This window comes from Aphis gossypii, chromosome 2 (genome assembly GCF_020184175.1).
Source record: "Aphis gossypii isolate Hap1 chromosome 2, ASM2018417v2, whole genome shotgun sequence".
NCBI classification, from domain to species: domain Eukaryota; kingdom Metazoa; phylum Arthropoda; class Insecta; order Hemiptera; family Aphididae; genus Aphis; species Aphis gossypii.
Genome location: NC_065531.1, coordinates 61,889,332 through 61,901,684, shown reverse-complemented (window position 1 = coordinate 61,901,684; position 12,353 = coordinate 61,889,332). Strand labels below are relative to the sequence as shown.

Genomic DNA, 12,353 nt, shown 5'->3' with positions numbered 1-12,353 from the left:
TTCCGGTAGAATTTTTTCTTTAATATATATTGGTTAAAAAACTAAAAAGAACTTTGTATTGTATTTTTAAATTGTTAGTATAAAAATAAAAAATTCAAACTACATAATAATTATCTAATTTTCGCGATTTTTATGAATTTTGTCAAAATTCTAACTGAAAACGCTTTTAAAAATAATATTGTGACCATAGATTTTCGATGAATTTTAATTAAGAAATTAAACAATTAATTAATTATTTATTTATTAAATGTTTGAGCTTTAGATTAGTTTTTAAGACATTTATGAAAAGAATCTAAAATTTGGAAATCTTGCATGCCTATAAATATGTAGCTCTAAATATATTTTTTATTACTATTTTAAAAATTGAATCTTTAATTAATGTAAAACAATAATATACAAATTTCATGAACATTTTAAGTATACGGTTATTCGTTTTCATAAAAACAAAACAATTTTGTGAAAATTGTATTTACTTGAAAATTTCCGTTTTTCCTTAATTTTTTGTTTGTATTTCTCGATTCACCGACAAATTATTTCATAAATTAATACAATACTAATTTTTTGGGGGAATTTAGAATAATATAACAAGCTACTTAAAAAATGTCGATAAAGCTACACTGTAATATTATTGGCATTTGTCAGTTGGCACTTGGCACTTCGGCAGTTATAGTAATTATTAACAATCACAATGTAGAGAAGATCTTCTCTACATCGTCTTAACAATTATTGCATCTCCAGTTATAGACTATAGCGCGGCTAGCGAAATTTGAGGTGTGACCGTCACGCTTCCGGTGGCGAATTTCCTTCAGGGTTTCTACAAATGCTTTCCCTGCGTAAGATATATATATATATATATATATATATGTAATGTAGATTGGTAAAAAAGGTAGTAAAACTCTTAGAGCTCCTAATTTTCACGAAAACGGCCACGGGTGACGATTAAACTTCTAATTTCGCTGGCCACACCATAGTTATTTAGTAATATTAAATTTTTAAATGTACTTAATGTAGTGGTTACTGGTTTTTAATATATTCTGAGCATTTGAGCGTGATTATTATAATAATATATTTTTTTCTTAGAACGTTGCAAATTATAATTTTAAAGTACCAATTGGTACTTAGGAATATTTGGACGCAATAATGTTCCATTTCATTTAGAAAATAGAAGCTGGTGAGGTTAGGTATTTTTTATATACAATTGATAGTTCACAAATAATTAACAAATAACGACACATAATTTGAAATAATATTTACAATAATCATAATATACAATGGATGGATCCATGTCCTATCTTGTTTATGTTAGTAATTGCCAATTTGAAGCACGTTATAGCGACGAGTCGCATTGTGATGTACGATTTGCAAATTTGCAATGTGCATGTATACACCCTGACGAGTATACTGCGCATGCGCAGATCACACATCTTAACATGTGATTCCTATTCTAATGAACAGTACTTCCCCTAAGAATTTTACATTTGAATATTAACTACCGCGTTATTGTTTATTATTTCTTTTTTCTTTTTTAACATTTATTATTTAATTAATACACAATCTGTAATTATTATTTTACAATAAGCGTATGTGATAGAGATACATGGTTCGAGGAACATGAGATAAGAAGCCGCCCATTGGAGGCACTTAAGGGTAGGAGTTTGTTTGAGTTTGATAGGTAGAATGACATTGAATACCAAGGAGAGGTAGGGGAGAGTAATTATTTTAATTTAGCAGGTTTAGACACCAGGTAAGTTTGAGTCGCCTTCTGGGGTCACCAAGAATTGCGTTGGTGGATAGTTCGGAAGTCAAGGGATTGCCAATATGATTGTGGAATTTGGAATGTAGGCGTTTGTAGAAGGTTTTTGCAATGTTTTGGACTGTTGGAATGACTAGGTCTCTATGCAAAGTGTCGTTAGATACATAATATAGAGCTTTGGTTATTTTACGGAGACATTTTGATTGAATTATTTGAATTTTGTTTAAGTTAGACGGTTTAGCTGCACCCCATAGTTGAATACTGTATGTCCAAATTGGTTTGACTAGAAGTTTATACAAGAAAAATTTGTTTTTTAAGTTTCTGTGTTGTGATGTGAGAAGATAACGTAGAAGGCGAGAGTGGTTATTTAAGGCAAGTCTTTTAGTATGGGTATGAATTGCCCAGGTTAGTTGGCGGTCAAGGTGAAGGCCTAGGTAACGAACGTTTTGGGCAAATGGAAGAGGTACATTGTTGAGGTAGACGGGAGAGCAGACTATTTGCCTGAGAGTCAATGTACAGTGGACGGATTTTACTTTGTTGACTTTTATCTTCCAATCTTATACCAAGTGGATAATAGATTGAGATGGTTTTTGGATGAGGTTTAAGGCTAGGTCAGGATCAAAGTGGACGGCTAGAAGAGCCTTGTCATCTGCAAAGTCTCCAGTTATAGTTAGTGCTGGGAGTGGTAGGTTGATTTGAGGTGAATAAATTAAAAAGTAGAGGTGCTGCTACTGATCCTTGAGGAACTCAGCTTGAATTGGTGATATTTCGGATAAGGAGAAGCCAGATCGTACAGAGAAATGTCTGTTTTCTAGGTAAGATTTAAATAAAAGATAATAGTATGGTGGAAGTATAGATTTGAGTTTGAAGAGGAGGCCTTTATGCCACACTCTGTCAAATGCATGTGCTATATCGAGGAAAGCAGCCGTGCAAATCAGCTTTTTTTCCAGAGTGTATGATATTTTGTCTACTAGGTGATGGACTTGATGTACTGTTGAGTGATTGTGACGAAATCCAAACTGGGTATTAGGTAGGCTAGCTTCAATTGTAGGAAGGATACGTTTCAGTATGATTCTTTTGAATATTTTTGAAAATAAAGGAAGAAGACTAATGGGCTTATATGATTCAGGAGAGTCGGGGGGTTTACCAGGCTTGGGTATCATGATGATAATCGAGAATTTCCATAGAGTAGGAAAGTATGACAATCTAAGCATGGAGTTATAAATATATGTTAAAAGAAGTAACGCTTTTTTGGGAAGTTGTGTTGCTACTTCTGCTATGATTAGATCATAGCCGGGACTTATATTTTTAGGAGCATTATTGTTTATAAAATAAATATGCGACACGTATACTTGTACATCCACAAGCAATACTTCTTAAATTTTCAGTTAACCAGTGACTCGTCATTAATATGAGTTTCAAATTATTTTATGAAGGAGAGATAGAATTCATTCTTAGTAAATGATCCAAGGTTTAAACTAACCTGCACTGACGGTTTATTACTTCTTTATTTTAAATGAAAATCAATCTTAAAACTGTAAGTTGTTAGCAGATAATATTTTTGAAAATGTTGATTTATCTTAATCTGATCAAGTAATTTTTGAGTTATTAAAATCTATATTCTAAGGATAATATTTATTAAGGATGGCTTTAAAAAATTATAAAATATTATATAATAATATTATAATATATTTATATTTAACTTAAAATATTTTTTTTTTTTTATATAATTGTGCAATTTTTATAAATTATAAAATATTAATATTACTTAAATTATTTTCCTTATAGTTCCAAATTTATTATCATTAACAATAGGCCCAATGAATCTTTAGTATACAAAGTTATAGATATCTCAAAAGCAATTTGTTCAAATTTCTATTTTATATGCCTAAATAACATTTTTTAAGTCATCTACTCATCTGCATAACAATTTATAGGGGATAATGATGGTTCTCTTTTAAAAGAAAAAATCAAAACACTGGTTAAATGATATTTTGCATGCTGGTCGGTCCTTGAGTATATATAAAATGTACAAAAATGATAATTAATTTGAATAAATTCTCTATTAAAATTTAAAAGATAAATGTGAGTGAGCTTGCTTAGTGAATTGTTTTGTATATTATTTAATATTATTGGCATTAATGATTAAATATTATTATTTTTGTTTTTAGGCGTCAAGTTTTTTTAATCTATATATTATATTTATATTAATACAATGTTATACACATACATTTTTAATTATCTATAATAGTATTTAATTTAAAATGGCAGAGAAAATGACCAATGATATTATAATATCTTCCAGTTCAAAATATGAAGTATGTGTTAAATTTAAATTGATAATGTGATTACACTAAAATAGTTTTATATTATATATAATATGAATTTTATTCTAAGGATGCTAAGATAAATACTGAAAAAAGGGGAAAGAGAAATTTATCAATATCTGAAGATGAAGATGAATACAATGTAAGTACTTTTACTTTTCAGTGTAGTATGAATATTTATTTTTGAAATATTGAAGAAAATATTGTTTTAGTTAAAATTTTTAATATTTTAATCATTTTTAAAACATTTGATACATAAATAAATTTTAATAAAAAAAAAAGGAAAAAGTAGGTAATCACTTTGTTGTACATTAGTATATAAGGTGGTGACTGATTTGAGTCTTCTATATTATTGAAGTGTAAGTCACTATAATGTATGTGTTAAATTTGAATTCTATGATAAAAACTTACTTGCAAAAAATGATTCTGAGAGAGACCTATAAAACAAATTTATTTTATACTATAGGTTAAATTAAAATTTTGGCTAAAAATATTGTAATTGAAATGCTATTGTGTATAATAAGTATAATAATATATGTTTAAACTATTTTAAAGTTACAAATATCCACAATTAATATTTTAAAACTACAACTAAATAATTTAAAAATTTAAATCTATTTTTTTTTTTTTTAAGTGAAACTTCTTTACTGAGGGTATGACAAAAACATTTAGTCACGTGACCGACTGATCAGAATGACATGTTTGTTATTGATACTATAGAAACAAAATTATTATTATTATTATTTTATAGAAAAAAATATATATAATATATATATACCACACATATTACTACTAAACGATTCTTCAAAATATGTAAAGATACGACAGAACCGTTATATTATTCACTGGACAAGCAGGGTGATTGAGATATGATGAAATTGATTATTTTTAAAACTTGATGCACAATCAATTCCCAGGTTATTGTTTCATAAGTTGCTGTGAATTAGAAATGGCAACTCATGTAATGCTAACAATATATTGAATAAAGTCAACGAGCAATAAGCCTCGATTTAAACATGTCGTCAACTGTGATGGACCCGAACTGTCATTCCAACCTGTTAGTCTTGTCACTAATTTTTTTTCTTATACCCTTAATAAAGTTGTTTCACTTCATACGCGTGTACTTACAAAACGCATTAGTTATTTTGAAATGTACTGGAAATTTTTTACTTTTGACCTCTTAGGGCTGTTCTTCCAATGTCCAGTTAAGTGTTGGTTAAGATGAACTGGTAGAATTCTATTAGCTAATACATGATAAATTCTTCTGGTTAGTGTTATCAGGCACTAACCTAAAATTGTAAGAATGGCCCTTAAAGTAATTACTACAATTTGCTTCTAGAAACTTGAAATTTGAAGCATTTTTACTGCTTAAAATGGTGATTATAGACATAAAAATAAAAAGTAATAAACACATAAATTCATTGTTGTACTGGGGTCCGAAGTGGCCGAACGGATTACAGTGTCGGTTCTAACGCACATCGTCGCCGGTTAAAATCCCAGTCATTTCTCTCTGGGCAGGTAACGAGTCTAGGGAGAGAGACCATCATCCCCCAATTGGGCATGGCAGAAACCTGCGGGTGCTCAAATAGAAATTCTGCTAAATAGGCGTCCTAACTAGGCCTTCAGGCCTACTTCTGGACTATACATATTATATACTGTATGAAAAAAAAAAAAAAATGTACTCAAGTCTAAAAAAATTGGAATGTTAGGTATTTATTAAGTTTTCACTAGATAATATTTGTTAACATAACAGTTTTTCTTTTACTGTATTATACTTACTTTTTTGTATTAAAAAGCAATGACATTAATTTAAAAAATATTCTGAGTAACACTAACATACAATGAAAAATTATACAAATTTCATGAAAAATATACAGAATATTTTAACACATTTTGAACCATTTATTATATTACCACCACCTTTTATAACATTTTACAAAAAATTTACTTACTTACTTTTCTTAAACTAAAATTATTTTATGTAAGCATTTAAAAGTATTTATTTTTAAAATTATTATTATTATTTATTTATTTATTTTAATTATAAAAATGAAGAATCATACAACTGAAACATCTACAAATGAAAAAACACTTTGCATGGATGGTCAGACAAATTCTATAAGGTTAGTCTTAGTTACTTCAATTTATATTGTTTCTTAATTCTGTATTAAATTCGTTTAAAAATATTTGTTTAGAAATTGTAATATTATTTTATTTATAGAACCTCTAAACAATCTTTGAGTGATGTTATTCAACAATTAACTCAGCAGATTGAGCACATAGAAAATGTTGCAAGACAGAATGTCATAAAGAAAACTGAAATGTAATTTAATTTTTATTATATAATATTAATATTTTAAATCAATTTTAACCAGATACATTATTTAAGTTGGATTCGTTAAACAATTTTTATAGTTATCACATAATATATTTCATTGTAATGTGAATATATTTAACTTTGAGAGTAAACTAGAAATTAATTTTGTTTAAAAATTACAGTTACTAATAAATAATTGTATATGCAATGAATTAAGTTATAAAAATATTGATTTTAACTATAACTCTAGGAATGATATAAACTATGATGATGAATTTATGTATCAACCACCCAATAAAATAATTAAATATGGTATTGAAATGAGTACAGACTCCTGTCACTTGGATGAAAACAGTATCAGGTAATTATAATACATTAATAATTTAGTAATTATCTCATGTAAGCATTTTTATTTTTGCTAATTCATAAACAGGGATCCTTTACGGTTGTTAATTATTATTGAATAGCAGAAAACCTATAACTATATATATTATATAATAAGGATTCAAAGTATAAAATTTTATGTTGCATCATTTTAGATTTTTAGTAGTATTTGTCTTGTTTTCCTACTGTTTCTGTTAATTTGCGCATAAAAGATTTCTTTTATGTTTTTCATAAGTTATAGTTTTATAAGGTATGTTAAAAATTACCTAAAAATATAATTGATATGAAAAATCAATTTTTTTATTTTACTATTTACAATTTTCTTTGCCAGGTATATTTTACTTAATTTTAGTTCTATAAATCTAAGCTTTGGTCATACACCAAAAATAGAATATCTATTTTTATTCCTAAAAGTTGTTAATAGTATAATAATGAAATTTCATTCATATTAACCCAAAACCGTATAATATAATAAAAAAAATATGTCAAGTAACTATCATTAAAAAAAGTATAATTAAGATTAATATCATTGTAAAATTAATTTTTAAAGGTCCATCAACAAAATTAACTCAATAAAGCATGTCAATAAAAAGATTAAATTGGATAAAAATACAAGTTATCAAAAAAATGTCAATGATTTTAAAAGGTAATTTATGTGTTAACTATCAATAATTATGATGTTTGGTTCTAAATATAAATCAAAATTTTTGTAGAGATACTAAAAGTCTCACCAATGATGAGGTACAAATGTTATTGGAGTTATCATACAATTTTGATGATGAAATTGTATTTGACAATGAAGACAATACTCACATCAAAGTCCAAACTACTGAGGAGTAAGTTAATTATTTTTATTTAATATTATACTCTATCAGGTGGCAAACCTTTTGATGAATACTAGGTGCCAAAAATTACCTTTTTCAAGCATGTCATGAAAAATATATACAGAGCGATTTTTTTTTATCAAACAATCCTCATTATTTCAAAAAGTATAGATTTTTTTCCAAATTTCTAGGTACATGTTTTTATAAAACTATATACAATTTAAATTTTTTCACTTTTATATTTAATAGTTAAAAAACTATCAACTTTTGATTTTCAAATGGCAACTTATATTAATAATTTCATTAATATAATAAAACCAATTTTTTTCATGAATTTTCATGTTAAAATTTTTAACTTTCGTTGATCCGTCAGCGAGTCATAGCTGCTCAAAGTTGGTTGGTTTTAGGTTTTAGGTGTTATACATCAATACTAATTAGCATCGTCATATCTGGGATTTTTATTTATAAAATCCAGTAGCTATAATAGTACCTAATGAATTCGATATTGTCGACCCCATGGTGTAGCGGAGAATGGTGATAATATTTGTAAAGGTTGTCATTTGAAAATCAAAAGTTGATAACGGTTTACCTAATCCTTATATAAACATAAGGGTGAAAATAGGGAAGAGTTCTACAATTCTAGAGTAGTAAGGATCTTAAATTTTGAAAAAATAAATATTTGAAAAAAGTCAATATTTTTTGAAATAATGAGTGTTGTTTGATAAAAAAATCACTCTGTATATTTTATTCAATATTGACCATTTGACCAATAAAAAACATATGTTTAAATATTTTTATCTATTATATATTACCTATATAGTAAAAATATTTTAATTTTTCGAGTGCCCTTAAAATCTTTTTGTGTGCCATGGATTTACCATCTGTACTATATGATTCTTATTTATTCTTTTTCGAACAACACTGATTATTTCAAAATTTATTACTTTTTTGAAAATGTTTATTAAAGGTACATTATTTTCAGTTGACATAAAGTTTCTACTTTTTTTAATGACAACATACATTTTTTCAATTTATCTAAATTTATATAGAGAGTAGATCATAAGTTATGAATATGTAAAGTTTAAGTGAGCAGAGTAGTAGATTAACATTTTGTGGAGTATCCTGGTTCCACTCCATTCTGCTAATTTCAACGTTTAATAAATTACTCATCTAAAATTAGATTTTTATGTATCAAAATACCCCAAGAAATATTCTACTGAGGATTACAAATAAAAAATGTATATCATTATTCAAAAAAGTAAAATCTTATTAAAATTATAACGATAACATGATATAAACAATTTTTTGGTTTAATTATGACTGGAAACAATAAAAAAATAATTTTTTAAATGTTAAAAGATTTTGAATAAAACTATTGTTCTTTGATAAAAAAATTATACTTTATATAAATTATTTAAAAATTTTAAATGATCATATATTAAATAAATTTATATATTACATTAATACAATAATATAATATCTTAAACAAAAAACATGTATGGCTTATTACTAACTTTTTTATACTGTACTATCATTATGTTAGTATAGAGTTTAGTAACCTACATTATATATTTTTCATTATTCAAAAAGTTATAACTTAATTAACTCAATAGAAATAAATGTAAGACTTTGTAAGTTAATTAACAAATTAAAAATAAATTTTTATATTTGAATACAAAAATTCTTATATTTTAAATATCAAAATATTGATTGTTTGGGTTGTATTTATATTGTTTGTTTTACTTGGGTATTGAATAAAAGGTAGTTAGAAACTCCAAAAAAAATTATTTCTTAAATATATTCCAGTGAGCTTTTGGATTTATATGAAGAGGAGTCTGATGAAGAAGTTATTAAACAAACCATAGAAGATATCATCGTTTCATTGGATTCTTCAAATAGGTTTTGTGTTGACCTTTCGAAGTAATTAAATTAAATAAATTGGATTACTTATAGAATTATATTATTTTCATTTTTTTATAGTTAAATCTAAGAAAAGTTAGAAAATTGAAGAACTCTAATTGTGTAATACAATCTTTATATTTTGAATTTTTCAGTGTAACCAAAAGTGTTAAAGACTTGGAAAATATATTAGAGCCAGTTGATGATTTATGTATAAATGAGAATTCAAATTTTCAAGAACCAATAACTTTAATTTCCAACTCCAATCCAGAGTATGAGTTATCAAAAACAGTGCCTGAAATTTTTGAACACAATAATAATGATGTGTAATATTTTTTTCTCAATGTCATAGTTATTTGTTTATTTATAATAGTGATATATGCACTGAAAGTATTTTTGAAAATAATTTGATTATTGAGTCAAAAAGAGCTGATGATTTTGACAAAAAAACTACATATATCACTATTAATTGAAAATAACACTCATAAAATGTAATTCCTTAATTTTATATTTAAGTAATATAATCATTTTATAGCATTGATTCAGAAAATATTCCAGACCAAGCAATAAAATTGAATATGCCAATTTTATTAAATGAAACAAAATTAGATAATGAAATAATTAGTATTTCTACTGAAGATGAAAAGTGAGAACAAACTTTATGAACTAACAAACAATGTACTTATTTAAAATTGATTCTATAATACTTATTCTAAACAGCTTATCACTAAGAAATGATTGTTCTGAAAATAACATAATTGACTTAAGTGAAGAGTTTCCTAATAATGAAGTTGAAGTGAATAGTGGTGAAGTCTTTCAACCTTATGAATATAATTTTGATAATAGGTAACACAACAATTAACTACTTATGTTCACATTAATATGTTTTTTTCATTTCTCCATTAGAAGTAATTCAATAAGTACTGATCCAGATGATTTTATTGATTTAACTAAATGTGTTGGTGATGAAATCATATTGGATGATGATAATGATGATATAAGTATATGTAATGAAAAACAAAGTGTGAAAGGTAACAACAAATTACTTATACTTTTTAGACCAATATAAAACAAGTTATAACAATACTTTAAAAGTAAATCTATAAAGTATAATTTAAGAAAAATTTTTTTTCTCAAAATGAAGAAATAACTCAATTTTCTGTAGATAGCAATAAAAAAATATAATACAGTGGAGTGTGGATAACTCAAATTTCAAGGGAGGCAAAAATTAATTTGACAACTGTTTTTTTCGAGTTTCAAATTTTGCATTGAGTGCATAAGAATTCCTTAGGGATGAAAAATAATTTGCGTTATTAATGTTTGAGTTATCAAGACTTGACTGTATAATATTTTTTTTACTATTAATTGCTTTAAGTACTAATTAAAGAGTTTTTCTGGTTTTAAGTGATTTTGAAAAAACAATTATCCAAGAAGAACAATTGATTAAGGTAAATAAACATGAAGATTGTCAAAACAATATATGTGATAGGTAAGGTGTTATTGTTTATAATTATAGCCAATTTAATCTTAAATTGCATTAATTGTGAATTTCTGTTAAAAGTAATCCTAAAATTCGGAACAATCAAGAAAAGTATGATTTTGATGTACCAAACATAATAGATGATATGATTGATGTACATTTTCAAGATGATTCTCATTCAAAAATGTAAGATAATATATTAAAATCTAATTTGACAATAATTTATTTTGAAATTGTGTATTATTTATCCTTTAGTAGGGATTATGAGTATTACAATAAATATTTAAATGATGAAATTGGGCTGGCAGATGATGATGATACATCTAAAATTAATGCTGAAAATAAGAATTTAAAGTAAGGACAAATAATTTGATTTTTTGGATATTATTAAATTGAAATGTTTACTATTACAGTGTTTCTAAACCTTTTATAAATGAAAATGATTTATTGGAAGTAACGAGACATACTAGTTTTAAAAATGAGGAGAATGAGTAAGAAAAATTAATTTATTAGAGATTTTATTAACTGTGGATAAGTAATCTTTTGAACTTTAAATTCCATTAGATCAGACCAAGTAGATACATTGAATATGTCTACTAATTATGAAAATAATGAAACAATATTCATTAATAATGAAATAGATCAACAAAGGGAATGGTAAGAACAATTATTTTAATACTTAATTATAACTTCTATAAAAAGAACTCATCTGGGATTAATTTTATACTTCAGAATTATGTGAATTTCATTAATAGCTAATCTGTTTATTAGTTACATTTGTTATAAAGCCAGAAATATTCATAAAAAATATAACCAATAAATTTGGTATAAGAGACAAATAACAAGTTTAATATTTTGTATTTCTACTGAAGATGAAAGGTATTCATCTTCCATTTGATATAAACCTGTTCAATAATTAATTCTCTGAAAACAATTTTGGATATTTTATTATATTAAAAAAAATAATAATAATAATAATAATAATAATAATAGATAATTGAAATTTTCATCAAATATTTGTATTTTAAATTTTTGTTTTATAAATGTTGATCAATGATCAGTTATTATTTATTTTATCAACATTTTTGAAATATAAATACAATATTCCACAAATGTTATTCTTTTATCTATATAAAAATAAAATAACAAATGATAATTCACAATCTTTTTTTGATATGCATTTGAAGTTAGGATTTTGAAAAATTTTCTAATAATTGCAAATACTTGCAAACTGTTTTGTCATTAAAAATTCATAAAACTTTTCTTATTATTTACAGGTTTTGAAAATTTTATATAAGATTTCTCATAATTAGTTCACATTAGAACTTTTAAATCTAAAAGAATTTTAAAGATAATTATTTTTTATAGA

The 12,353-nt window shown here is 25.3% G+C and overlaps 1 protein-coding gene across 6 annotated transcripts in view; it reads left to right on the top strand.

The window, feature by feature from the left end:
* LOC114126767 (transcription termination factor 2-like) overlaps positions 1–12,353 on the top strand; it is a 32,181-nt gene that overhangs the window by 3,778 nt on the left and 16,050 nt on the right. For 2 of the 6 annotated variants that reach the window (XM_050201965.1, XM_050201964.1), the window contains exons 1-5: positions 10,916–10,993; positions 11,066–11,170; positions 11,240–11,338; positions 11,398–11,475; positions 11,549–11,641. In XM_050201965.1, the coding sequence (XP_050057922.1) occupies positions 11,130–11,170; positions 11,240–11,338; positions 11,398–11,475; positions 11,549–11,641 (311 nt within the window). In that variant the 5' untranslated portion in view covers positions 10,916–10,993; positions 11,066–11,129. Of the gene's footprint in view, positions 1–3,924; positions 4,072–4,150; positions 4,223–6,135; positions 6,204–6,301; positions 6,404–6,647; positions 6,759–7,331; positions 7,428–7,494; positions 7,618–9,411; positions 9,526–9,659; positions 9,831–10,039; positions 10,151–10,224; positions 10,351–10,915; positions 10,994–11,065; positions 11,171–11,239; positions 11,339–11,397; positions 11,476–11,548; positions 11,642–12,353 lie in introns of those variants that run through there. The other 4 variants (XM_050201963.1, XM_050201962.1, XM_050201961.1 and 1 more) reach the window with 4 other exon arrangements.